Here is a 26,367-nt window from a genome sequence, read left to right on the forward strand (position 1 = left end):
CAGAATTTCCTGCTATTATTTGGATTTCATAATTGTACGTTGGACACTTCCCTTTTGAGTGTTGGTACTTGGTATCTTAAGAAAATTAGATGTACAAGATGATTAGGTCAGATCAGACAAAATATGTGTCTTTTCCAAGCTGATATTAAAAAAATAAATAAAGAATATATCAGGAGAAGGACAAGAAGAGGAGGGGAGGAGGTGAAGCATTTCATTCCAGAAGCATCCTTAACAGATGAAATAAACATTCTCAAGTGAACTACCAAAGAAAGCAAGAAATGTTGAATTCCCTTTTCTCCTTTCTACAGGAGTTTAGACATTTTTCTTTACATACATTTATCACCAAGAAGCAATAAGGAAAGTGAAACCATAATATAGATCTGGTTTTCTGTCCCTTTATCCCTAAGTAGGTTCTGCCAAACCACCATTAAATGAGAGAGAGATGGTGAAATTCTAAAGATTATAAAAATGCCTAGAAAATACTACTTACCTGGGCTTCCAGAACTTTAAATCGTTTTTCTTGTTCTTTCAATCCACTAAAATACTTGGACAAATTATCCACCCTGTGGAAACAAAGCAAACACCTTGAGCAAAAAGGAGAGGCTTCAGAAGAAATCATGCAACACAAACCATGTCTAACTTTACTATACCCATGGCCCTTCACTGCAGCTCTGTGCTGCTTAGACATCCCACAGCCCCCTAAAAGTTTTGTCCTTTTAAGGTGTTCACAGAAGTATTTTTTTGGGCAGAACAGCATCTCTGGAACACTCTCATGTACCTGGTGCCCAAGGACTCACAACTGACAGGTCAGGGCAGCTATTCAGCTTCTGGTGAGCGCCACGTAGCCTCAGCTGCTGTGGAAATCAAGGGCAGTAGAAAGGAGCTGCTCTGCCTTTTGAGCTACTTGTCTTTCCTACCTGGAAACATCAGTACCCAATGGAAACTGGTCCTGCTGTGAGAACTGAGGCCACAACAGAGAACAGCCAGTTCAAATTTATGCAAACTTCCATTTCTGGAAGCTGGCTTGACAGTCAAATCCCTTTTTTTCCCTGCAGTCCACAGGGATTGCTTAAGGAGCTTCCACATGGTGCCTCCAAATCGCTGAATTATCCCTATGCTTTCTGCATGCTTCACCTGTTCTCTCATCAGTTCCTTATTCCTAGCATCTGATTCCTCATAGGGTTGGCAAATCCCTCTCTGGTTTCTCCTAGCTACTCTTTCAAAGTTTCCCTCTCACAGGCAATGTTCCAATCCCATCTATGTGGGACCTGCTGCTGGGTGCATCTGATGCATTTTGACATTGGTTCAGTGCAGCCAAAGTTCAAAGAATCAGTTCCTGAGGGTTTCCTATGATTTCAAAACCACGTGGCTACCACCTAAGAGCAAAAATAAAAACCACTGGGGGTAGTGGTGTTTATCTGAATCTCTTGCAGTGTTTCTCTGGCTCTGCTATACCTGAAATATTGTGAAGGTAGATGAATTCTCACTTTTCCCCTCCAGCAACTTCACCTACAATGTACCATCTTTATTATATAAAGGATATAGTACCCTTTCTTTGGAAGAATTGCACATAGATTTACTGCATTATCTCAACAATTAAAGCTCTCACTCCTGGGGTTTGTCAGTGATCTGCTTGTGAGAATCAAGTTTAAACCTATATAGCCATTCTAAATTGTTATGAATTAAGGGTCTGTGTGAATTAGAGGGAGAGAAGTATTTTCCAAGAATGGAAGTATGCTGTTCTGGTTTCCAGCTATTCTGTGAGTTGGAGGTTTATTTTGGAAAAAAAGCAGACAGCACAGGAATATTTCCATAGAACTTTCTTATTATGGTAACTTTCACACCCATTGTGCCTCTGTTTGAAGTCTGTTTTATTGTAAGAGAAAACAGCTGGAATATGTGTTAAAAGCTTCTTAAAGGAGTGTTCTCTGTCTTAGATGTTTCTGTTCTCCTTGCATATAACTGCTTTGTGTCTCACTTAAAAGTTTAAACCTCTGAATAATAATCTAGGACTTACACTTTATCAGACTAAACCAATTCAAGTGATATTCCTAGTGGGGAAGTATAGAGAGGCACACGAATGGAGACTCAGTCCTGTGCCATAAAAGCATAAGTATTTGTTCTTCTGCATCTGTGACTAATTCAAGGTATCCTAAACTTCCATTCAGAAGTCTGTGTTGTATTCCTACAGGGGATGAAATTACGTGTGCTGCAGTGTAGAAAACAAACTGCTTTTCCACCATTTTCTTCATGAATAAGATTTTCTTTGAGCTTGGCCACAGATTTGGCTGGAACTTGCAGGTCTATAATTGTACATACTTCAGGAGTGACAAACACTCTAACACTGTAGTGATGCTGGCCTCACATTTTTTCATGGCTCTGTGTTTCCTAACTGCATTCCAGCTGGACCCTTTATGTAAGCTTTACAAGAACATCAATGCTGAACTCACTGAAAGCTGAAGGCTTGCAAGTTACTCTTTTTGTGAGTCAGAATAACTTACTTATTAGATGTGGCCTTCAGCCTTTCTTCATTGCTTTCTTTCTTTTCTTGCTCAAGGTTTACGAGATAATGTTCTTTTTGCACCAGCTCCCATGTTATGATTTTTTGATCGAGGCCCACTGGAAGATCTCTTTCTGTAGGAAAAATAAAATAAGAATTATATTTTATCCCTTTTTCTCTGATACTAGTAGTGAAAAGTTGTTATGCTAAAGGAAGGGGTCTTTTTAGGGTTAATAATTGGTAAAACTCAGAAGCAAATGAAACAACTATTCCTTAAACCTATAAATTGTTAAATCTTCAGAAATCAAATCCCTATAACCCATTTTATATTGCTGCCTTTGTTGTAATAACTATGATGCATCAAGAAATGCACTGTGGGAAACTGTTCGTAGTTTAAATTATAAACCTTAATTTTTTGTTTGTATTCTCCTGGCACTCTTTGTTAAAACTAAATTGTGACTCTCAGCTTAAGGAAATCCATCTAGCTCTGTGTTTTGTGTATGCACCATGTCCTTGGAGAGAGTAAGGCTCTACAGTTGCTTGATGACATTTGTTAACAACTCACCCAGGTGTTTTTTCTTGTGTTCCATTTTGTTGAAGAGCCTTCTGAGAACCAGAGTAATGTGGTTGATAATGATAAATGGTGGTGCTAAGGCAGGCCGGCCATGGTATTCAACAATCAGGTTGTAGCGCTGCACTTTCCAGAAGATGTCTGTGTTGCCCTGGACAACTTGAAAAGTGTAACTGTAATTTGAGGGGAGGAGGAATAAAACATGTAACTCTTTTCACCACAAGAAGCTAAAGATGAATATAACAAAATTTAGTCCTGTATTTTACTTTAAAAAAAGAACAGCAAGGTCAACAAGTAGCGTTAATTTAATCTAAAGTTTGCGCAAATTCTTAGCTATTACCAGAATTGCAGTTGCAGTCTTCAAATGTTAAAAGATACATTTGTTTTGTTTGGCATTTTTGATTTCTTTTTTTAGGAAAGATAATTCTACTTTTCTCAGGAAAGATCAGCAAACATGCCACATCAGTTCTTCAACCAAATGAATCATTATTAACTGTGTTGACAACAAGCATTTCCCTGATGTGCAAATCATCCACTGTAAAGCCTGCCAAGTTTAAGGCTGCTGTGCACCTGCAGATTTGTGGCTCCACACAGCCAGGGACTCAGACCCTTCTGTGCATGTTTAATTGAATTTTTAGCAGTAAAAGAGGCTTCTTTTCTCCTTGCCTCCCATGTGACCAGAGTAAGGATGATGAAAACTTTAGAGCTGTCTGATCACAGGATTCTGCCTATCAACCCCCAAGTAATATTCATTAGGAAAATTACAAGTGTATTTTAAAAGGAATAGCCAGCAGTGAGGTAGAAAATGTGGGCATCCACTTAAGGCTTTGCAGCCTCTGTCCTGATAGGTAGTGAAATCCCTCTTGCCTGAACATAGCAATGAGGAGGTTCATGAGGAGGACGTTTGTGACCAGCAGGAAGATGACCAGCAGGAGTATGACGAGCCAGTTGGCGTAGCTGTTGGGGCAGGATGGAGTGTTCTCCTGCAGGATCTGCAGGGGGTTAAACGTGCAGTTCCTAGGATAGGTTCGTGATGCTGCAAAGGAAGATAGAGGAAAAAAAATAGTTATGGCAAATCCTAATGTGTTTCTTCCTTTGGTTTTGTGAAAGTGTAATTGTTGTGTACATAAAAAGACGTTGGATTGTTGTGCAAGGTATCTGCAGCCCTAGGACTTGGCTGCTCATTTAGGGGCAAGATGTCTGTCACAGCTGGCTTTGTAGGAGTGTTCATCATAAAAGGGATTATATTGAAAGGGCTGTATCCTTTTTAGACTGGTTTTGAATTTTCAAAATCAAACCTCCTCTGAGTTTGTGTTCCCCCACATCCTTGTGTCCTCATGCCTGGCACATAGGTGGGAAGAGAAAACTCAGAGAAAGTTGGCAAGGGGATTGGTTCCTTGTTCTAAATTTAAAGTGCTTTGTGTATCTGAGGTTGAGGTTAGGAAGGTCTGGTTCTACTGCATCAGACTAGAGGCCTAGTGCTGTATTCTGTCTCTAGCTGTGAATTAAACCCACAAGTTTAGAGTAGCATAATGATATTTACTTTTTTTCCCTCTATTTTTTCCCTGTAATCCTTTTCCCTGGTGCTACAGATAACCCCCTGGTTACATTCATTAGAGCACGTGGTTATATCAAAGCTCACCAAGCTGGGATTTTTTCACCAAGGGCACTAGCTTATACTTATCTACACTGAATTTCATTTGATGACTCAGCACTCATGAGGCTCCTCTGCCTCTCTTAGGTGTCAGTTTTTGTCTTTGTTACCCAGTGATGTAGATTTGTCAGCAAATTTTGTCCTCCTCATTTCCCCTCTCCCTTTCCATATATTTCATAAAGATGTTAAACAGAATAAGCCCCAGAAGACCCTAGGACTAATTAATCCCTTCTGGAATTTGCCCATGTAATTGGTTCTTTTTTCCTCTGTTACTCCTAACCAGTTATTTACCCAGGTAGACACGCCCACTGGAGTTTCAGTGGAGAGAAACACACATTTCTTGGGAGGGCTATACCTGACTTTTTGGCAAATGACTTGAATTATATTCCAGAAATATTTGTTTCTTTCCAATTACTTTAATGGAAACAAGAGTGACTGATTGGGCTGTACATGCTTACACCATAGGTATTTAAAATGGACTTGAATCACTTTCCTCTCTCGTGTCATTCAGGTGTTTTGGCCTTTCAAAGACATGCTTTTTCTTACTAAGCACAGGGAGCATGAGAGAATGCTTGCTAGTTTGCTTCTGTCTATGGCTTTTTTGGGTTCTAGTTTATGTTGCTCCAAGTTTGACTCCCACTTCATTATTGCTGTGAGATTTAGCACTGGCTAAATGCTGTGGTGTTACTGCAGGCTTCCCTGGGAGGTGGGTGACCTGTTCTTTATTTTACCTGCTTACCTATCAGAAATGTTGCCTTTGAACTTCTATGTCTAATTATTTCAGTGTCTTGTGATTATTTTAATGTTGTTTTGTTTGCCATGCTGCACATAAGCAATTACTAGCTTTATTTGATTTGGGCAGGTTTATCTCCAGAGTAAATAAATGCTCTGGAGTAATTTTATTTTAAAACATGTTTGCTTATGGGCAGAGCAGTACTGCTTTAACACTGTTGCATTAAACTACTGCCAAAATGTGTGGAGGTGCTGTTATTTATTATTTGAGTTTACAGAGGGTTATCTGGGTCTAGGTTAAACTGAAAGGAAATGGGTTGAAATGAAAGCAGGTATGCCAGCCTTTAAAACTGCAAGTCCTTGTGTATTTCTGAGAGCTTATCTAAACAGGGCCAGCCCTTATGCTCTAATGTAACTCCACAATGCCCATTATCTCTTTGCAAATACACTATTTGTGTGACAGTAATGTGTAAGCTTTGGCCTGTAGGACAGAGATTTTAAAACAGCAAAATTTAAAAAGGGCAATACTTGGAAGGGACTCCATGCTCTCATCAGAAGTGTACATTCAAAAATGGCCAAGTTGAGAAAGAAGTTTCCTCACTGTCTATTTCATCCAGTGGAATCTGGCCAAATATCTGCAGGTAGGGACGATAAAGAACCCTTCTGAATATCCATTCCACTCGGCTGTCATCAGGATGGAGCAGAGCTTGAGTTGTCACACCGTAGGCAATGAGCCACACGCTCAAGAAAAACAGAAAGAAGAAAACATCCTTCATCTACAAAACAGAGGGGGAGGGGAGAAAAGGAGGGGCAGTGACTGTGATAGCATAGCCAAGGAACAGTAATCTTTCTGTATGAATATGACTCAAATAATTCTGTTTCTTTATAAGCTTGTTTAGGTTAAAGGAGGTGGACTAGGATGCAGTTCCATGCATGGAATTCCTCATCTGACCTTGCTGTTATCATATTGTCCTTGGCCTGTAGTAAGCATTCTTTGATAGCTCATTTAGATAAAGACACATTTAAACTAAAAATCTTGCTTTTCAATAATCAAACATTTAAAAATGAAACACATTTTATCTTTTAAGTGCCTATTTTCTGTGAGCCATCTCAGTACCATGGACTGCTTTCCTGTGAATTACAAGAGTTCTGCTGCAGCAGAGAATCCTGGTAGCAGTCGATGCTCATTGATGAGTACTGAGCCACTGATACAGCAGGCAGTGAAGGCTGCAAGGATCAGGTTCCTTCTGTCTTCAGTTTTCAAGCTAAGTGATGCATCTGAAAGATTCTTTTTGGGGCTTCCTGCTTTTAAACATTGTGTTTCTCTACAGAAGCAGAAGTAATTGAATCCTAAAACACTTACTTAAAAAAAAAATCTAATATGAATATCAAGTGCAATAATTTTTCCCTGGTGGAAGAGGAACACTTCATCCTCTCCCCATCTGATCTGACAGAGTTCATTAGGGACTGTAGATTCCTTTCAATTAGATTATTGGATTGTACAGTTACCCAAAAGCATAGGCATTTCAGAGCTCCAGGATGTTATTTGCAGTTCTGATAAGAAACATCATCTCCAAGCCAGGCAAGACAGAGTTGATGTCTGACTTCCATTGATCTTTTTTGTTTTCTGGATGATCTAAAATTTAGGAATGCTGCACAGCTGTAATGGTATCATGGTGATGGGAGAGTGGTGACAAGTCTGGAACTATTTTTTTCCAATCTGCAGTCTCTGTGGAAATGAGTATTTTTCTGGAATTTTAGCAATTACCAGACCTGTTTCAGCAAATCTGTAGCAAGGGTATGAAGGGAAAAGACAGTAAGAGATCATCTGGGATTGCTTCTCTCTAAAGTACGGGAAATGTTTTTGCTAGAACACCCTTGAACCCTTCAGGCAGGTTTCATTTACTGAGGTAACCTTCGCTGTTTCTTCCTTTGATGTAGGATTCAACACTGAAATACCAAAGCTGAGGCATTGTGTTGGCTTGGGCGGGGCAAAGATGAAAGGTCCCTGGTGGGGCTTTTTCTAGGCTGCTGTTTATGTTCTCGTTTGCATCTTCCCAACCCCAGTGTTATCTTGCAGGAGTTCAGGTGCCTGCAGAGTGGGCACAGGTAGGACTGTTCAAGGCCTGGCTTAGCCTGGCAGGCAGCAAAGGAAGGGTTGGGAGCTGTAGCTCTGACTTCTCTCCCAATACAGGTCTGCTAATGCCATAAGCTGGATAACGAACAAGAACAAATATTTATTTGCCATCTACCCTTTTGCTAGTCCAACCAAATGTCATCTTAGAGTTCCAGGTATTGCATTTGTAGACAAATCCATATAGCTTGGTAGTTATGTTTATTCAATGTATAGGATTGTTTAGACTGTAGAGCTTTTACTGAGTTCTGCTGTGAGTCACAAATCAAATATTTGTAGATTCTGTAATGGTACTTACAATTAGATGAACTCTATTAATCAGTTAGCATGAGCTAATTGACCTGGAGGATTAACATGCCTAAATAAAAAGCTATTTCAACATACTAATGCATACCCAAGCACAGTAACTGTAATCCAAATGTCTTGTTTCTTGCAGGAGAGCAGTAATAAATAAAAATATTTCATCAACATCTTCCAACATCTGCTCACAAAGTACTAATATGTTTTCATTGTAACAGGGAGCTAAAAAGTACAAGTAAGAATAACTCCTGTAGGGAACTTGTAACTATCCATTTTCATTGATATTTTTTTCCTTCCACACTTGCTGAAAAAAAACATGATTTGTTTCCCCAAGTCATTTATTGGAAGCCCAGCCCTTCTGTACGTGGCCTGTCGTCTGCCTGAGGTCTTTGCCCTGGATGCACACAGCTTAGGATGTAGGAGGAATAGCAGTAAGGCAAAGATTGCTCTTTGTTAGCCACATCTGAGGATAAATTATTAGGTAAGATACAAGGATTAGTAAATTGGGACCAGTTTACTGCACAGAGGTGCAGTAAAAGGTGTGTGAAAGGATCTACTTCAAACATTCCATCTATAATAGAATACAGGAATATGCAAAATGACAGACCTTAAAAATGTAAAATAAAGACAGATTATAAAGTTATTTCCTTTCTAAAGACAAGATATGTGCCTCCATATCTTAGAAGTCACAAGTATTTATCTGAGACAAACTGCACACTTACCATCCTTTCCACAATTATGATCTTTGGTCCAAGTTGTTTGTGAATTGCAAAAATATGGATAAGTCTAAGTGTAAACACCATAAAATCAATGGCAAGTATTGTACGGCCAGCTTGGAAAGCTGAGTTTAGCATCCTGCAGAAGACATGGAATGAAATATCAACTCTCAGCAAGTACTGCTAATGTCTGTGCAGTGAAGAGAAATAACCAAAAGATGCAGGAACACTCTTTTCTCTCTCTTGACTTCAATAAGACTTATTAACAAATAATGGAAAATAAGATACTTTCAGTAAAAGGGATTTCCGAAAACAAACAAAGCAGAGCTTTTCAGTACATGTGTTTGAATATATCAATTTTAGAGGCTCCTACTGCAGAAGCACATCTCAAAGCCTGTAAAAATGAATGTTAGAGCCTGTCCTCTCATGCACATGAGACTCAGCTGTCAGTTGGTATACACAGCCCTTGCTACTGATGCAAATACATACCTGCAGATTACCCCAATTATAAAGAGGAATATGGTCACCATATCACATTTATTCCAGTTATCCTCCACATACAGTTTGAATTTTTTCATTAAATTTGTGTCTTCATCTGTATAGAAACTCTGAAAAAGAGAAATAACCATTGGTATTGATAGCTTTCCACTTTCACTATTTCCTTCTGAGTTTTAACAGAATACCTGTTGCCTTTTTCTCTTTCATTGCAAAGAGCAAAAACAAATTATGAGTGTAATAAGGGGGGGAAAAAAGCAGTTAAACAATACAGCTTCCAGTTAGAGCTCAGTTTCCAGGCACTGCTATGAACAGCATGAACAGATTTGGCATTTCTGTGCTGGAATTGTCAGTGAAGGCAATTTGATTATCTAGGCAAGGAGTTGGCTTTCTTAATTGGGTTTTAGCCTGGCAGTCTTCATGTTTTACAGGTTTATAATGAAACGTTCTTTGATCCAGATATTTCCATGTTCTTCTCTGTTAATGGTCTTGGCTGCATAATTTCAAGTAAATTGTGACAAACTTTCCTGTCTCTTTTGCTTAAATAATGAACACCTACTGGTTCTTTCAGAGTAAATGATTCTAACTGCTTTTTTTTGTATCTAAAGAGAAGAGCTTTGTGCAACTCACAGTTGCAACACACTTGCACCACTGTTATTGTTTCAGTTTGTAAACTGAGGACTTCCCAAAACCAGTAGTAGCAGACTAATGAAGGAGGGCTTTTGGGGGTTGGTGATTTTATTTGGTTGGGTAGTTTTTAAGAAAAGTGAGCTCAAAAGAGATCTGCTAATATTTTGAGTTGAAAATTATTTTAGGAAAAGCCACAAATAATCTGAATTTATTTACTTGTGATTTTTTTAAACAGTCTCCAGCAGGGAAGAATCTCCTAAAAGGATGTAGAGCTGTCTGCTGTGTTTCCAGGTGTAGACTATAACTTCCAACTTATATTATTTGTGGTGGGAAGACCTAGTTCTGTGCAGTGAAATCAGAGAGGGACTTTACCAAGCAGAGAATATCTGAATGCTGGCAGCCCACTTGACTTGGCTAAGGCTGCAGTAGGATGGAAAAACAGAGGTAGAGATGTAGGTTTATATGGTGGAGGAAGAGCTTGCTCTGGGGGAAAGAGGGAAGATGTTTAGGATAAGGTAAGTTCTGTGTTGTTCTGTGCACCTGACACTTGAAATGTCCAAGCTTGTACAGCTGTACTGATTGTAAATCCATTGCAAGTATTGCTGGAGCTTTTGCTGTGTTGGCACTGAGGTGATACAGGTTACTCACCTGTCGGATCTCTTCCAAGACAAGGGTAAACACCCAGAAGTAGAGCATAATTTCTTTAACAGATGGACCCTGAGGTGGAGGTGGTTTAAAGTCCAGTAAAAGGACATAAGTAAATAGAAAGAGAAAAGCAAAGTACATGATAACATTCCCCATAAACACAGTTACAGGGGCACTCCAGAATTTTCTCCACCGGGTAAATATGAATATGGCCCATGCTGTGTTTGCAGAAGGGTTCTGTTTCTCCAATGTGTCATTTCCTCTGCAAACCAAAAAGAATACATGCTTGGTGACAATCTCCTAAAATTAGTTCATGGGAATAGGCTCAATATTATTCTATATAAAGCTTCTTGTAAGATAGTAAAAGGCAGATGCTGGGGCTGGCCAAGGGGGAAGGCTGTAGAAGTCAGAGCAATCACATTACCATAGCAGAAATACTTCAAATCAAAAAGAAGTTTTCGAAAAACAAAGTCACATCAGAATTATGTGAGCATTTTTATTATTAGAGTTTAGTTGTATTAATTTTATTTTGTAAGCTTCATTGTGTTCTGCATGGACAGAAAATGCACAAGGGGAGGAGGAAGGCTAATTGGCCTTTATAAATCTAAATAATAGAAAAGAAAAATGCCAATGAATTTTTGTGAGTCAGTTCTTCATTATTTTGGCTTTAAAATTTCTTGCAGTGTTTGTCTGTGGAAGTTCTTGTTGTTGCTGTGACTTTGAACTTCTGACCCGGTCTCTAAGTGCTGGATCGTGTTAAGCCTGTGTTTCTTGACTATCCCTGCTGGAATCTGATAGACCCACTGAAGAATACCTCGCTGTTTTGCATAACTGGCATCTTGCCCATGGTGATTAAATTAGAGTAAGTTGCAAAATAGCAATATAGAAGCCTTTTAGCAAAAGAGTTGACCTCATAAAACATGTACTAAGGTAGTCTTTGAGTGGTGTGGAATGACGCAAGTATTTTGGTAACTGAAGGGAAATTTGACCTGTACACTTACAGCTGTTTTGCTGTGTTTTGGAACATGAGGTGGTATCTATTGGCAATGGAAAATATCCTGTGCAGAAAATGCAAGTTTGATAGCAATTTGATCTTTGTGTGAGGATTTGTTTCCACATAAAATGCTCTCCTGTGTAAACTAGGAATGTTATTGGACCTTTAATTTTGTGATTCTTACTCTGAGAAGTTTGATCTCCAACAAAGGATGTGCACACTAGGGTATGTTTTCAATTTCACCTCACAGAAAATAAACAATGACTCGTCTCTGGTTTTTAATTTCCTCTGACAATCTTGCTAATTATTAAATACATTTGTTATAAGGGAGAAGTTCTCTTTGTGGCCAATCTTTTCTATATGCCTGATTCTGTACGACCTCTCAATTTACGACATCATGAGATACATTCCCATGGTAACAGGCTAATGTCATAAACAGATAATTGCAGCTTTACTGCAAGATGCTGAAATAGATCTGGGATGGAGAGAGCCTCTTTGTTAAAATAAATTGCTAGGATAATAACAATTGGAACATGGAATATAATGACCAAACCATGCTGCACTCAGGATATGGAAGTGCTTTATGATATTGCTTACAAATAGCTCCCAAGAGGCAGATGCTTTTACACCTATTTTATAGGTTAGGGAGGGAGAGAGAAGAACTAATGATTTTCTCCAATATACTAGCAGTTAAATGCCAGAGGTAAAAATAGAACCTAATAACTCTGACTTGGTCCAGGACTTTGTACTGCTGCTGATGCTTCTTCTCTACCACTGGTCACACGTTTCTGGAGTTCTCTTTAAATCATGGAAAAACTAAGTGGCTATATAGCCATTAAGAGGACTTTGTGCCAGTCAAAAGTCTACTTATCCCGACTTAAGTCCTTGTGGTCTCCCAGGTTTTGGTGATAAGCGTGTGGTAGAGGTATAGGGAGGATTCTGTTCTGAATCAAAGATCTGCCTGACCACAAGCAACTGAAAAAACCTTTGTGCTCAGTTACCCATTTATGTGATGCTCCCTCTAACTCATAAGGGGCTTCCTTGGGGCTCATCTGTTAAATATAAATTAAGAGTGTGAGAAGGTGACTCGGTGTAAAATTCCCTGGTACTGATGGGTGCAAGTGCATCTTTGTAAGAATGTATGCAGTGATGCAAGGTTTTGCTGAGAACCTTATTTCTCCTCAGCTCAGTAATCTGATAACTTCCTAAAATCCATTGGGTATTAATCATCATGAGCTGATGGGAATGTCAGGGAATGCTATTTGATTCCCAAGTAAATTCCTTGTTCTTTGTTCTTAATTTCTTGTAGAAATTGACCTGCTCAGAAAAACTAAACTAGTATCTCCCTAAAGCAGTGCTATATCCCTGTTTGTTCTCCTATACTCCTTTTAGAGAGCAACGACAGCAGTAATCAAAGGGCACTTCCTGAGGAGTAATGACTTTCTTGGCCCTTCAGCTGCTCCTTAGAGCATTAACTGATGATCTAAGGATGATAGTCACTAATACACAAGAAGTGTCCTGTTCTTTGACTGTTCTCATAAAAGCTACATTAGCTGATGGTTTTAAACTTACCTATCTTCTTCCTTGGAGAAGAACAGAGTACTCTCTGAATCCAAACTGTCCAGCTCTCTGAATGGCACTGGCTCATTCTTTGATTGTTTTTCCTCACTGTAAGGGAATAAACTCATTAGTTAAAAGATGGTGCTTAGCCATTTTTCACTACTGAATTGACATTGATACAGAACTGCTAGCATGTACTTATCTGGGATCTGCTCTGCTGGGAGCTATTAAATAGGGCATAAAATTTATCTTTACAAATTCTGTTTTTTTTTAAGGAGGAGGCTGAAGTCACCCACAAGATTCAGAGCAGTGATAATTGGTGTGCTTCACAAAAATGGAACAGGATGCTCGGTTTCCTCAAACTAGTTAGGATTTGAGCAGAAGTAAACTCCTCAATCAGCCTTAGAGGAGAATTGCTCAATGTTCCATTCCTAGTTACTCTTAGTAGCAATTAAGAAGAGAGACGCCAGAAGCAGTGGGGGACATGTGGCAGTTCTTGCATTTCCAGGGAAAGGAAGCAAAAATATGGAAATTTGGAAAGAATTGCTTTGATTATGTATAATAATTCAAACCTTTCCACGAAAACTTTGACAAAATATCACATTAAATGAATTTGGGAGCCAGAAGATCACCTTTAGTGACACTAGCAGAAGGCAAATCTTAAATCAGCATTGCCAAACAAGTTTTCCTCTTGCTTTTTATGTAGTTTAAGAGTAAAGAAACATGTATTTCATAATAACATGTCATTTCTTATTGCTAATTCTTATGATTTGTTTATGATTCTCTGAATGTTTGAGGTTTTCCTAAAGTTTCAGATCCATAATTTTTATGACCACCTGAGCAGATTGGCTGATCTTTTTTTCTTTTCTGTTTTTTAATTTTATTTAGTTGGTTGATTTTTGTAGTGCAGGGTGTTTTGTTTTGTTTTCTTGATGTTTATAGTGTATGGACTCTTTTTCAAGAAAATCTAAGATTGTAAGGCACTGAATTTGAAAATCTTAATTGATTTTGATTGATAATTTAATGTCAGTCCCATGGTTTTAAGCTTGACTTGTGATTATCAAGGCTTGTGGCTGACAGCACTGCTTTGTGATGGCTGTTTTCCTTGGATAAGATACTGAGGTTTGAGCCAGGCATCTCTAAATCTAAAAACAAATGGTTCTACAGCTGCAGATATTCTGCACATTGCTGTGTAGAATCTGGAGCTTACAGAATTCCAACAGGCTTTCCTGTGGACTGTGCAAAATAGAATGATCTCTGTGAAACCATGGCATTGATCTTTTAAGTATGTAACAGGACACACAAATCACTCAGCACCATAGAAAAATTATTTGGTTAGGTGATGCTACTGTTTTAATCACTTTAGGGAGAAATTTTGAGTCTGAATATTTTTATGGCTTATTTTTCATCACTTACTTATTTATCTCTTGCACTCAAATAGTTGTTTATACCTGAATGATATGAAATTGGTATAGATTAGGAAGGGACACCAGAATGCACAGATTAACTTGATGATCTGTGTGCTTGTAGACATGTCTCCCCACCATATTTTTGTCAGGAAGGCCTGAAAGTCAAGAAGAGAAGAGATGGCTTTAATACCACAAAAAGATACTTGCAGATGAAGCACACCTATGTTCAGTGACTCCTAAAACAGTGAATGCTCTGGAAACCTCACAGCTTCAGAGCAAACAGGGTCTCTGTGTGTCCTTCTGCAGATGTGGAGTAGGCAAAGAGTTATTTGGAGACCAGTGGAAAGAGCAGCAAGCCAAATGGAATTAAGCAACATCTGTAGTACTAAGGAAGCCCAAGTCAGGCACTGGGAGATAAAAGCAGCATCACTCTTAATTTAGCTTTGTGTATGCAGAGAGAAGGCAGGTTGTGAGAGCAAAGCTGAATAGTAATTTAATTTAACTTTTATCAGTGAGCTCTCTCTTGAATCTGAACAAAGAGTTACCTCACATCTTGGAGCAGCTTCATTATGCCCCAGGCAGATTTATAGTGCTTTTCTGATGCTTCTCTGCGAGCAAGAAAGGAATAAAAAGCAAAAAAAGCACACGATGGATTAAGGGCTAAACCTTCTCCTCAGCACACTGGTCTGTGTGCCAGCTGGATGAGAAGTGGGGAAAGGGGAATTGTGCTGTTTTGGCAAGGACATGGTATAATGTCCTTTTTGCCTGTTGCTAGGGGGAGAGAAGAGTCCCTTCTCTGAAAAATGGTTCTCGGGGGAATACTTTCATTGGGGTTGTTCAGTTCCTGTATTGCCCTCTCCCATGCCCAACTTAAGGGCCTGGAGGCGTGTAAAACTTACCTGGACACCATCATGTGCAAAGAAAGACTTTGCATCTGCTTCTGTGGCCAGCTGAAGGCACGTGGTTTTGCTCCAGTACTGATTTTTCCTCACCAACAGAGCAAATGCTCTCTCCTCACTGTTGTGGTAGCACTCACTAAACAGTTCTGACATATGAAGGAAACACAGACAAAAAATACATCTCTTGGGTGATCTTCTTACTCTTTGAAGGATGAGCTGTCATGCTGTCCTCACTTTCCTGAACAGACTAAAGAAGATAAGCAGCCCAGCTTTGTCTTGTAGGCAACAAATCCTTCATCTTGAGACAGAACTACTTGACATAAAATAATATTAGACTTGGTGGAGTGTTATGGCATAATTGTTTCCAGAGAAACTGGTCCTGGAGCTTAGAAACAAGGATAAATTTAATGAGTCAAAAAAAAAAAATGAAGATGTTCTCATTAGACAAGTTCTGACTTCTCATGTCTCTTCCATTCTACTGAGTCACTTGATTATCTCAGTACCTTTCCCAAGCCAGCCTACACCTTGCTACACTGTGAGGCTGGGCAAGAAGGTCAAGTGCACTTAAAATTATGTATACACATCTTTTCTAGTTCATGTGGTATTTATCATTCTTAAAGAAAGTTTGCTTTGCATAGTCCAGGCCAGAAATTAAAACTGAGGATCTGATCTAATACTTATCAAAGCTGAGAAGCAGAAATTCTGTGTATTGGACTAGGCCTCATAATTCCATGATTAAATTAGTCGAGCCCTGTGATTATATGAGAAGTTCATTTTTAATTTTTGTAAATAATGTGAAAAGAAGGGAAAATGTGATCTCTGTGTAAATAATGCAGCAACGCCTGCATGAGCCTTCAGCTGCTGGATGAACTGCCTCAAAGGAAGAGGAGCCCCTGTGTTTGTTTCCATGTGGGGCACATTTTAAAGCCCTCTCCTCAGAGCAGTGAAGGTGAGGATTGGGCTGAAGTCAGGTCAGCAGAGGAGCTTGTGTGCAGACATCTGTTCCTGCAGCGAGCAGAGGGGCGAGGGCTCAGCGTTCCAGCATTGCGGATGCCGGATCTGACTGCTGTAGGGAGGGGCATCTCCTCTGCTGCAAAACCAGCCTGAGCCTCACTGCAGCTTGCAGTGCACTTGGCCCTCTTCTGGGTGAGGTAATCTCAAATTATTTTTAGCTGCAATGACAAAACTTAAAACTTGTTGCTCTAGTGGCCCTTACAGAGCAAGCTTGATATTGCAGGAAGAGCAGGCTGCTGTGAGCCTGGAAGTGTTTTGGCTATTCTATCTTACACATGACTGTGACGCACCTTGTACTAAGACCAGACAATTAAAATACCAACAAGCAGCAGGAGAGTATCTGTGCATCCTAGGGGGCCTGTCTTGGAACATAGATTTTCCCAAAATGAGTGGGTTTTTAATCTTTCCTCTGTATCTGAATGTTTGGGACTGCCTGTGCTGCAAGGCTGTTAAATTATTCATGACAGCTGACCTTTTACGACTGAAACTGTATTTTTTTTCACTTGCTTGCCTTCCAATGGCAGTTCCTTCATAAATTTTCAATGCCATTCAAAAAGTGCCATTACTTACCCACAGCGAGCTGCTCATACTTGGCCTCTTTCATTATGCAGGCTGCTTTGGTCTCCGTCTCCAGGCGGGACATCTCTTTCAGGATCTTGCAGGCGGCCAGAGCTGAAGCTACACCCTCCTGACCCTGTGGAATTGAAAGGGGCACTGCTGCCACCCTCCACTGGAGGGCATTTCTGAACGGGGAAATGCAACACTATGATGCACGTTCGGTGTGTTGCACTGTGCAACACATCAAACAGCAAAAAGTTCATGCCTTTCAAGAAAAATCTTCCCTCCAAAACAGACTTGAAAGCCAAAAATGATGATCATATTGGCAGTTTTGATGATATTTGAGAATTAAAACCACATGTTGTGGATGCCTCATCCCAGAAGTGTTTGAGGCCAGGCTGGATGGGGCAAACCTGTCTAGTGGGAGGTGTCCCTGCAAACCTGTCTAGTGGGACGTGTCCCTTCCCATTGCTGGGGTTTGGAGCTGGATGATCTTTAAGGTCACTTCCAACCCAAACTATGCCATGATTCTTTACTGGTAGTTCTTGTGCTTTGTAAGGCTGGAGAATTCTGGCCTAGGCTCTTAGAGGGACCTGATTTGGCGTAGCAATCGAGCTCAGAAAGGAGAACAATATGCCTTGGAAAGAGAGCAACACATTCTCCCTGTGTTGAGATAGCTCCAGCATGGCTGTGCTGGGGCAGGGATGCAGGAGAGAGGAGGGAGCCCAGCTGGCAGAGGCGCAGCCCTGGCCCGGAGCAGATGCCAATGTGCACGCACACAGCCCGGCAGCCTCTGGCCAGATGTGCCGCTCTGCAAGGCCAGGGATGGAGCTGAGAGCTCTCTCTCTCTCTATGGGGGCAGGGAGGCTCCCAGATGTGGGGGACAGGGCTGGCTTGTGAGACAGGAGCTGATTATGCCAGCCCGAAGCACAGCCTTGGAGCACGTCATGCTGCTCCCTACACAACCAGCACGTAAGCTGGAGATGCTTCCCTGCTCCCGCTTCCCTCGGGCCACGCTCGGGGCCCAACAATCGCCGACTGTGGGAGGCACAAACCCTGCTCCTGGGAGCTGGGACCCATCGGGAGCAGGGCTGATTTACACCTGCTCCCCCTGGCCCCGAGGCAGGAGCCACGCAGAGATGAAAGGGCCCATAAATGCCACCGCTCGTGTTTTGGAAACTCACCCATCTGTCATCTGAATGCAAGGTTGAGCAAAAAAACATCTCGTAAACTTGAAATATGGCATTACTTCACCTGAAGCAGCTACAGCTCGCAGCTTACCATAGCCCAGAAATAGTTTGCCATCTTGTGCCGGTTTTGTAGTACTGCCCATACAAACAAATCCCTCCAAGGATTTTCACTTTTCTGGTTCATGTCCAAGGGCCCAGGTAATCCCTTTGTGTTCATTTTGTCCTGAAATATGGTTTGAAGAATTCAAAATCTGGTTGGCAGTCTCACTCCATGCAAATGACACAATCTAAGATGCTCTCAGCCTCACTGGCTACTTCACATTTCTTTGACTTTCCAGTAGGACCAAGAGGTAATTAAAGCTCATTCTGTACCAAATTAAAGGATCCTTTTATATGTCCCAAATATAACCCAATATGTGTGAGAACATTCTGGATCAAATGGTGGCTCCATTGAAGCCAATGCTAAAGTTTTCATGGGCTTTATTGAATCTGGGGTTTTCACCACTGGTGTGTAATATCAGACAAGACAAACCTGTGATTAACTAATCTGAGCTTGCCTTCAATTATATCTGACTCTCCTCTGCTGCCACAGAGAACAAGGCTTCAGAGAAAAGGGAACAAAAGGCATTTCATTTCATCAGAAATAAATCTCGCCAAGGCCTGTATAGGACAAGAATAGAGTACGTCAATACCCCTTTTTAGTCCTTCCTTTGAGAAACCTTTCCCTCATGCAGAGAGCAGTTTAAGTAGAACACTGCTTATTCCTTTAGCACTTGATAATAAAATAGTCTAGAGGAAGTGGTGTAGCCACTTAGGTCAAGTTCTGAATTTTAAGTATATTTTAAAATAACTACCTTTTTATCAATTGTGTTGGTTAGAAGCAGCCAGGGTATATTTATTTTCATTTAAACAGGGTTTTGTGAGAATACATTTTTAAAAAATGTAAATGATGGGATTCTGTTAAAATTTATTTTAATGGCACTTTTGGGGGATTTGGGTGGGGGGGGTGTTTCTTCAGTTTGTAGTGAGCTATTGAATCAATTAAATTGCATTGAAAGCCTTGCAGGAGACAAAGATACCCTAAAAGCCTCATCTGATTTTGTAACCACTATTTCCTAACTTGAAAAAAGACACACAATTTGGCAGCAGTGATGCTAATTTCCCAGTACTGTGATGCTTTTTCTGTTGCCAGTGATAATGGGATTCAGCCATGGGAAGAAGCTTTAAAAGGAAAAAGTGAGTAGGCAGCAGGAACTGATCTCTGACCTGGGCCTTATCTACAGCACTGGGCTTTAGCTCACTTGTGCCAAATGCCAGAAAGGTTAAGTGAGGTTCTGGGGGCAAAATTTATTTCTGGCAAGTTTATAAGTCTGGAGTATGCTTGGTGACTTCAGAGGTATTGTCTCAAGTTGTTCATCCTTGTGAATGAAGAAACATTAAGTACATTCAAACTTAACTTTTCATACTACTAATTAATTTAGCTAGGCTTTATCAAAGTAAAAGTAATTGAACGTATCAAGATTTTTTTTTAAATTGGTTTCTAGTTTTAACAGATTTTTAGGTGTAATTAGAACTTGGCAAATACCAAAAGGCTTAATTTGTTTAGTTTGTCAGAAACTGAACTCTAGTGAAAATTCTTTATGCATCTTTGTTTTGAAACCTTGCACCCAAACTTATTTTTGATGCTTTTGCAAGCACTTTGGTACCTAGGAGTTTTAATGTTAAATACACTGTCAAAATGCAAAAATGATGATGCATCTATTGCACCACTGTGGATTATAGACATTCCACCCTGGTCCCCCCATCACATATTCTCCTTGTCATAAGTTGGCCAGCACACTTGCCAGGGCCACATCACATAATTGTGCCTATTTCTTGCTCTGTGTTCTGGCACTCCTTAAAAAGACTAAAATTATCTAAAGGCAAATATCAAATACTGGATATTACTGAATATCAATATCTGAGATCAGTCTACTTGTACAGAGTATAAATCTGAGAATAGTTTTGTGTACAAAGGTGACCATTTTTAGACCTGGGATTGAAAATCTCCATTGCCTGCTTTTCTTTCTCCTAAAAAGAAAATTGCCTTTCCAGTACTACTTCTTGAAATTCTGTACAAGAAAAGCAGACCACTATTTTTATGTCTGATTACTCCATAGTAAATGTAAATCTTATTTGTATTCCCCATACATCTTTAACTAAAGCTGTTCCCTGCCCCACCCCAAAGACTAGACCTAGTTAAGATTGTACAAATTCTAAATTGGAGGGGGAGCAATGAAGCAGAGTTGTGACTCACAGATTTCTTCTTGCCTTCATGTCTGAGATCTTGATAGAAACCTTTGCATGCATCATCAAGAAAATCCTTGAGAACTCTGGAGACCTCAGTGAGAGTGAAGAGGGGGCAGGTGTCCTTCTGGTCACTTTGCTGCTGACCAGCGCGCCCTGCCAAGGTCAGTTTGCTTTCTTCATGCTTCTTCAGGAGAAGCTCATAGAGCAGACATTTCTGAGAAATGGAACAGTAGAGTCTCTGCAGACGACTGTAGGTCAGGAATTCATATATGTTAGCCCCATTGTCAATAAATAACTTCACAAATTCTGGTTTGTTGTTGACTAGAGCATCCATCATCACTTCCTCCAGGTCACAGGACTAGATTGATGAAAGAGGAAAAAAAACCAAACCAAAAAAGGAAACTTTGAGGGTTAATAATGGATGGATGATGAGAGAGCTTAGATTTAACATGAGGACAGGCACATTTTGTCTTCCACCAGTCAACAGTGAGTACAATGAGGAAGAGGTGGAACTCTCTTCATTTTTCTCTGACAAAATGTCAGTGCCAGCATTAATGTTACAACATCAACATAAATTGTGTGCTGTAGGACTCGGTGTGAGATACCTACCACACTGGGTATTTGTACAGCAGCTGAAAACAGTGACATTCTTCATGCCACCTTCTTACAGTAATATTTCCCTGCTTTTTGTGCTTTGGTTTGTTTGCTTTAAAGGTCTGTATAGAAGGGGAGAAAGATTGTTGGTCTCAAACAGCTCAAGAAAGGGATGATGACCACTGAGTTATTCTTCTGTCTTCAGCCATTATCATACAGGGGCCCAGAACAACAAACAGCCTCAGGAAGTATAAACCCCCGCCCAATCTCTCAGTAGAGTGTGCAGGTAGTGATAAAAACTGAAGCAATCTTTTGGGATGCTCCAGTGTCCTGTACACAGTGGAACATACACTGAGTGCCCTCTAAGACAAAAAAGCCTGGTACCTTCCACTCCACGTCACCGTTGAATATTTCACTTTTAGCAATGTCGACCCTATTCCAGGCCACTGCCAGTTTCAGTTCATCCAGATATTCCTGAGCCTCCTGACTCTGACTTTTACAGGCTGGAAAAAAAATAGGAAATGCAAATAAAGTCAGTACTTTACAGTTATGTTTCGACTTTACAGTTATGTTTGAGTTTAATATAGTATTGGTACTTTGATTAGCAATGCAAACTCTCCTTCAGCTGTCACAAATCTGTGGGTTGCTTAACCAGAAACCTTTCACAGCAATGTTTTCCTAAATTAAGAAGCATTAATATTCAAAAATGTTATTTTTTTCTAGATGAACCCTATTAACAGCATTAAGCATTAATGGCTGTTGGGTATTAAGAGGGACTCTGGCCTGCAGAAAGCAGGGGACAGGTCTGGCTGTTGGTTTTGTCTTGTGTCAATTGGCACATCAGGAACAGAATGTCTTTTTTCTTCTTTTGCTCCCATGCTAAGTTTAAGTTAACAGAAACCATTAAGTTAACAGAAACTGAAATAGATGGCAGCACAAGTAATGTATTCTTTCTGAAGATATAGTGGAGATTTCTTATAGGAGAACTGGATTGTTTCTGAAACAAAGGTAGTTTTGGTCTGCTTGTGGGTTTTGGTTCTGTTTTCATTGAGGTTTCTTTTATGGTTTAATTGGAATAATATACTGCTCCAGTATATTTCAGTTCTTTTACAGCCTATGTTATTAAGAGAAGCAAGCAGTGAAATAAAGGGGTGGCTGAAATAGAACCATACAATAGCATGAAATTTAAAAGCAAACACTAGTTTAAAGGAAGATCACAAGAGTTACAGTAACTGCCACAGTTAATTTGTCAATAAACAAACAAAAGAATAGAGCATCAGAAATTATATCTGATCCGACAGTCAACTGAATTTGCACTGGAAAAAGAGGAAATATATTTATGGCATAGAAGTCAAGTAAGACAAACATTACAATGTTTGCTTATTGTATCTCACCTTTTACTAAGGCTTTCAAAATGACTGTGTCTAGTTCTTCTGAACCATCTTGCTCAAAGTTGTGCAGAGTTAGAAGATGCTGGTGTGAAATAATATTCTGAATCTGTTTGGAGTCGAAACAAAAGTCATTTTACACAGTGTCCTTTGGATGCACAATAGTGCCCAAATGCCCAGGAGAGATCACCCAGATGGTATTTCCCAAAAATTTACATTCTAGTTGTAAAGCTGAGGTTTGGGAAGCAGGCCAATATTACTTGTTTCCCATATATAAATAACTTCTAAGGGGGGGAATTTTTACTGCCTTTTCTGAGTGACCTTACCAGGATAGGAGGAATAGAACTTGGATATTCTGAGATCCAGTGCTTTAATTAAAAGATCCTTCCTTAACTTACATTCTTATTTGACTCAAAGTCACGTTATAGCCAGCATAACATTAGTTTCATTTTACCTCATCCTGCTTTGACATTTAAGTTTTGCTCTCTGAGTTGTTTATTTAAAAGCAAAGTCTCTAACTCTTCTCTGAGTAGAAGTCCTCAAATATTTATATACAGTACTCTTATCTTTCCTTCTGCTTCTCTATTTATTGAGTTTTCTTTCTCACAGTGCAGCTGCACTGAGACTTTGTGAGCCTCTGGCAATATTGCTTCCAGGTGCTTTTCATCCCCTTTTGTTAGTGATTGGTAAAGTTCTTCCTAATGGAATTAATATGAGGAATTTTTAAAGCTGAGGATTATGGCAGGGAATGCAAAGAATAAGTGGTGAGCCAGGTCAGGAGGACTTGGTTTATCTCAGAGGCACACAGTGCTCTTCACACAAGGGCAATCTCAGAGTGGGCATTTGTTCCTAAAAGGCTTGTGCAAATGTGCCCCAAGACAAAGAGTAAAGAAGATCTCTGAATCTGTTTTGTCTTTGTGTTTTAAGAACAATGATACTTAAAGAACAAGTAACTGGTAATAACAGTTATCCTATAACAATAGATAGGATCATTTCTAAGCACGCTTCATTCTACTTAATTTATTCATGCTTATCCACAGCATGGTTTCCATTTAACAGCTGTAGGTCATGAATTAGGTCTCTTCTGTCACAGATGCACAGGCTGCACAGCTGTGGATATAAATAATGCTTGGTGTCCCACAGGAGGACTGTCGGGTTCTTGGGTGCTGGCTGTTACTTGAGGAAGTAATTGAGGAAGGACAGAGCCCTCAGTGTTCAGTGAATTCCTGGGGCAACAGAGCAGTTTGCGTGATCAAATGACCACTTGATTTTTAATGCTAGAGAGGCATTCTATGGCATCAGTGGCAAAGCACTGGAGTTCCCAAAACTTCTGAGCAGCTTCTTGCCAAACCTGTACTGAAGGGGCTACCAAAGCTGCAAGTGTTAGGGGATGGCTTTGTGAACATGATGGCTTATCAAACATGACGGTTTATCAAACTGTGAACTCACCGTCACTGTCCACTGGAGAATGTCCTTCCACGAGAAGCTCTCTGCAGGGAATTTCTCCTTAAATTGCTTTTCAACAGCTTCTGGCATGATAAGCTGTGGGTCATTCATGAATGCTGCTAGGATGTCTGCTGTACCTCCAGACCCTGCTAAGATAAGCCAGGGAGCAGAATTTTCCAACCCGCTGCAAATTCTCTGTAGTTTAAAATAAGATGTTTTTAAAATTCATAAGTGGAAAGAAAATGTTTTTCAAGAGAAGAACTTCTAGCAAACCAGGAATAAATGTGTACCTAAATCAGATTCACTATGGAATCAGTCCAGACTCCTCTAAGCTATTAGGATTTTTTGAATTCTGTAGCAGGTCATTCATGTATGGCCTCTGACTATGCTTCTTTTCATGACACATCTCCTGAGTAGCTAAGCAACGCAATTTGGACAAACAATGCATAAAATTTCTTTGACCCTGACTTTTTTTGTTTTTTCCCTGAAGTCTCTGTTTCAGCACAGTCAAGTGCAAGGGAGTAACCCTGTACAGAAATTATCTGCAGGCTTTTTTGTATAGGCTTTTTTTCCTGTCTGCTAAACCTGGCAATATGTTCTGAAAATCAGGAATTTGCCTCTGGGTTTACAACATTGAGCTACAGGAAAAAAACACTGAATCATAGCAACTACAAGAGTTAAAGGCTACTAATTCTATTACTTGTGCAATTAGAATGAGTCAGGCAGGTTGTTGAGAGAGGAGAGCAGAGGCTATGGCATCATAATTGCAAAAATGTCTCTTTGCTGCCAGTCTGTTTCTTCCTCTGGAGTTGTACAAGAGTGCATTGATTCAATTGTGGCGCAAGGGTTTTTTTCTTTAGTTTAGATTTTGAGGTTTTTTTTAAAACTGTTTGTAGTCTCTGATGTGTATTATCCATTTTAAGAAATCCATTTAAGAAGTTGATATTCTAAAAAAGTGTGGCTAGTCATCCCTTCCCAGCACATATCAGTTTAGAGGATCTCCAGCCATTGACTTTTTGTCTTCCAGTCACAAAGTTCTGTAAAACTTTGAAAAGAGGATTTAGATGTCATAACATGGGATTTTTCTAAACCAAAGATACAGGAAACACTGCAATATTTAGCTTCTCATGAAAGAAAGGAAGCAAGCTCATGAGGTGATGTAATCTTTGTTTAAGCAGAGATTTCTAATACGATATGAGTGCATGTTTTAGTCCAGCTGACAAAAGTTATGACAAGATACAAGAAATTGAAACTAGAAAACATCCCCAGAAAGGAGTCATTATTCTGGAAAGGAGTTACCAGCTTGCATGTCACAGTCTCAGCACCTGGAAACCTTAAATTATAGTTAAATTACGTCTCTCTAAAGGTTTTCTAGACTGACAGTAGCATAAAAAAGATAAGTAAAGTGGAATAAAAGTCAAAGACTATTTCCTTGTTAACAAGTTCTTTAAGATGTAGACCCACTCAGGAAAAAAATCAAAACTGATTCTTTGCTGAAGAAGATTTGGGATTATTATCAGACAACACTCCAGTCTTCAATCCTACCATGTAGTTTTGCTCAGTGGAACCAGGACACCCATTTTAAATGGCACATCCAGCAAACCTGGTCTTGTGCTACCTCTGAGCTTTGGGGCTGAACAGCACTAAAAGATTCTTCTTCTTTTTTTTTTTCTTTTTTTTTTTTTTTCCCCTCAAGTTATAACAGAGTATTTCTCTTTCCCTAGATCTGGAGCTGGTTTCTGTGGGTTTGTTTTGGGTTTGGATTCTTTCATCCCACTGGACAAGTTAGCAATGGAAGTTTTAATGCTCAGCTGGTGCCTATTCAAAAGTAAATATTTCTCCCAAACAAATACTCTCAAACTTAATATTAACAGAATTCAGTCCTTAATGGTGTATAGATGTGAGTTTTGACTTCATGTAAAGTGCCAATAGATATGTTTGTCATACAGCCAAATTTTCCATTAATTACTTGGCACCAGTTTGTTTATTTTTCCAAAGCTGAAAACAGCTTCTTACCTCAAGTGTGCCTGGTCCTCCATTTACCAGCAAGCACAGCACAGGGATCTCGATGCTACCTGTTCCTGTCAAACACAAGGTTTAATTTTTAAAAAGTAGCAGCTATTTAAACATCCTATTGCTGTTTTGCTGACCCCTTGAAAATATTTCTCCTCTTATGTGCTATTTTGGTCTCTACATGAACCTGCAGAAGGATGTGGCAAGGGAAGAGAATAACACACTGACCTAACAGAGGGGTCCTGGCCTAGGATTCAGGACAAAGGCACCTTTGCCTTGGAAATTTTGTGTGATCCCAGGCAAGGACTCCAGGTTGTTCTGATCTCACCTGCAAAACATGGATATTGGCACCTCTGTGTATCATGCCAGTGCTGGCTTTTTTAGTTATTTATTTACTGCAGGGGTGTCAGGCTGGGGAGCAAGGGAGCTGCACTAGGGTGCAGTCCAGGGCTGGTGGGTTTCCAGAGAACCATCTTCCAGCAAGACACAGAGGTGAAAAGCTCTCAGCTCATCCTGGGCGTTATGCACATGCCCAGTGTGTGCTGGAAGGGGGACTGGAATCGAGGACAAAAGCCTTCTGAAAGGAGGATTTAAGAATATGAAGAGGCTGACTGTGTAGACTGGGCAGGATGAGTC

The 26,367-nt window shown here is 39.9% G+C and overlaps 1 protein-coding gene across 1 annotated transcript in view; it reads right to left on the reverse strand.

Annotated features, from left to right (window-relative positions):
- TRPM5 (transient receptor potential cation channel subfamily M member 5) overlaps positions 1-26,367 on the reverse strand; it is a 36,883-nt gene that overhangs the window by 2,892 nt on the left and 7,624 nt on the right. Inside the window, exons 5-22 of the mRNA XM_064714793.1 lie at positions 25,735-25,799; positions 23,722-23,913; positions 22,279-22,381; positions 21,269-21,387; positions 20,298-20,648; positions 18,093-18,224; positions 16,824-16,947; positions 15,240-15,385; positions 14,383-14,495; positions 12,944-13,039; positions 10,381-10,639; positions 9,097-9,215; positions 8,614-8,746; positions 6,059-6,233; positions 3,939-4,107; positions 3,066-3,244; positions 2,502-2,634; positions 491-563 (exon numbers count right to left, since the gene is read on the reverse strand). Of these exons, the coding sequence (XP_064570863.1) occupies positions 491-563; positions 2,502-2,634; positions 3,066-3,244; positions 3,939-4,107; positions 6,059-6,233; positions 8,614-8,746; positions 9,097-9,215; positions 10,381-10,639; positions 12,944-13,039; positions 14,383-14,495; positions 15,240-15,385; positions 16,824-16,947; positions 18,093-18,224; positions 20,298-20,648; positions 21,269-21,387; positions 22,279-22,381; positions 23,722-23,913; positions 25,735-25,799 (2,681 nt within the window). The remainder of the gene's footprint in view (positions 1-490; positions 564-2,501; positions 2,635-3,065; positions 3,245-3,938; positions 4,108-6,058; positions 6,234-8,613; positions 8,747-9,096; positions 9,216-10,380; positions 10,640-12,943; positions 13,040-14,382; positions 14,496-15,239; positions 15,386-16,823; positions 16,948-18,092; positions 18,225-20,297; positions 20,649-21,268; positions 21,388-22,278; positions 22,382-23,721; positions 23,914-25,734; positions 25,800-26,367) is intronic.

Source organism: Zonotrichia leucophrys, chromosome 5 (genome assembly GCF_028769735.1).
Source record: "Zonotrichia leucophrys gambelii isolate GWCS_2022_RI chromosome 5, RI_Zleu_2.0, whole genome shotgun sequence".
Lineage (NCBI taxonomy): Eukaryota > Metazoa > Chordata > Aves > Passeriformes > Passerellidae > Zonotrichia > Zonotrichia leucophrys.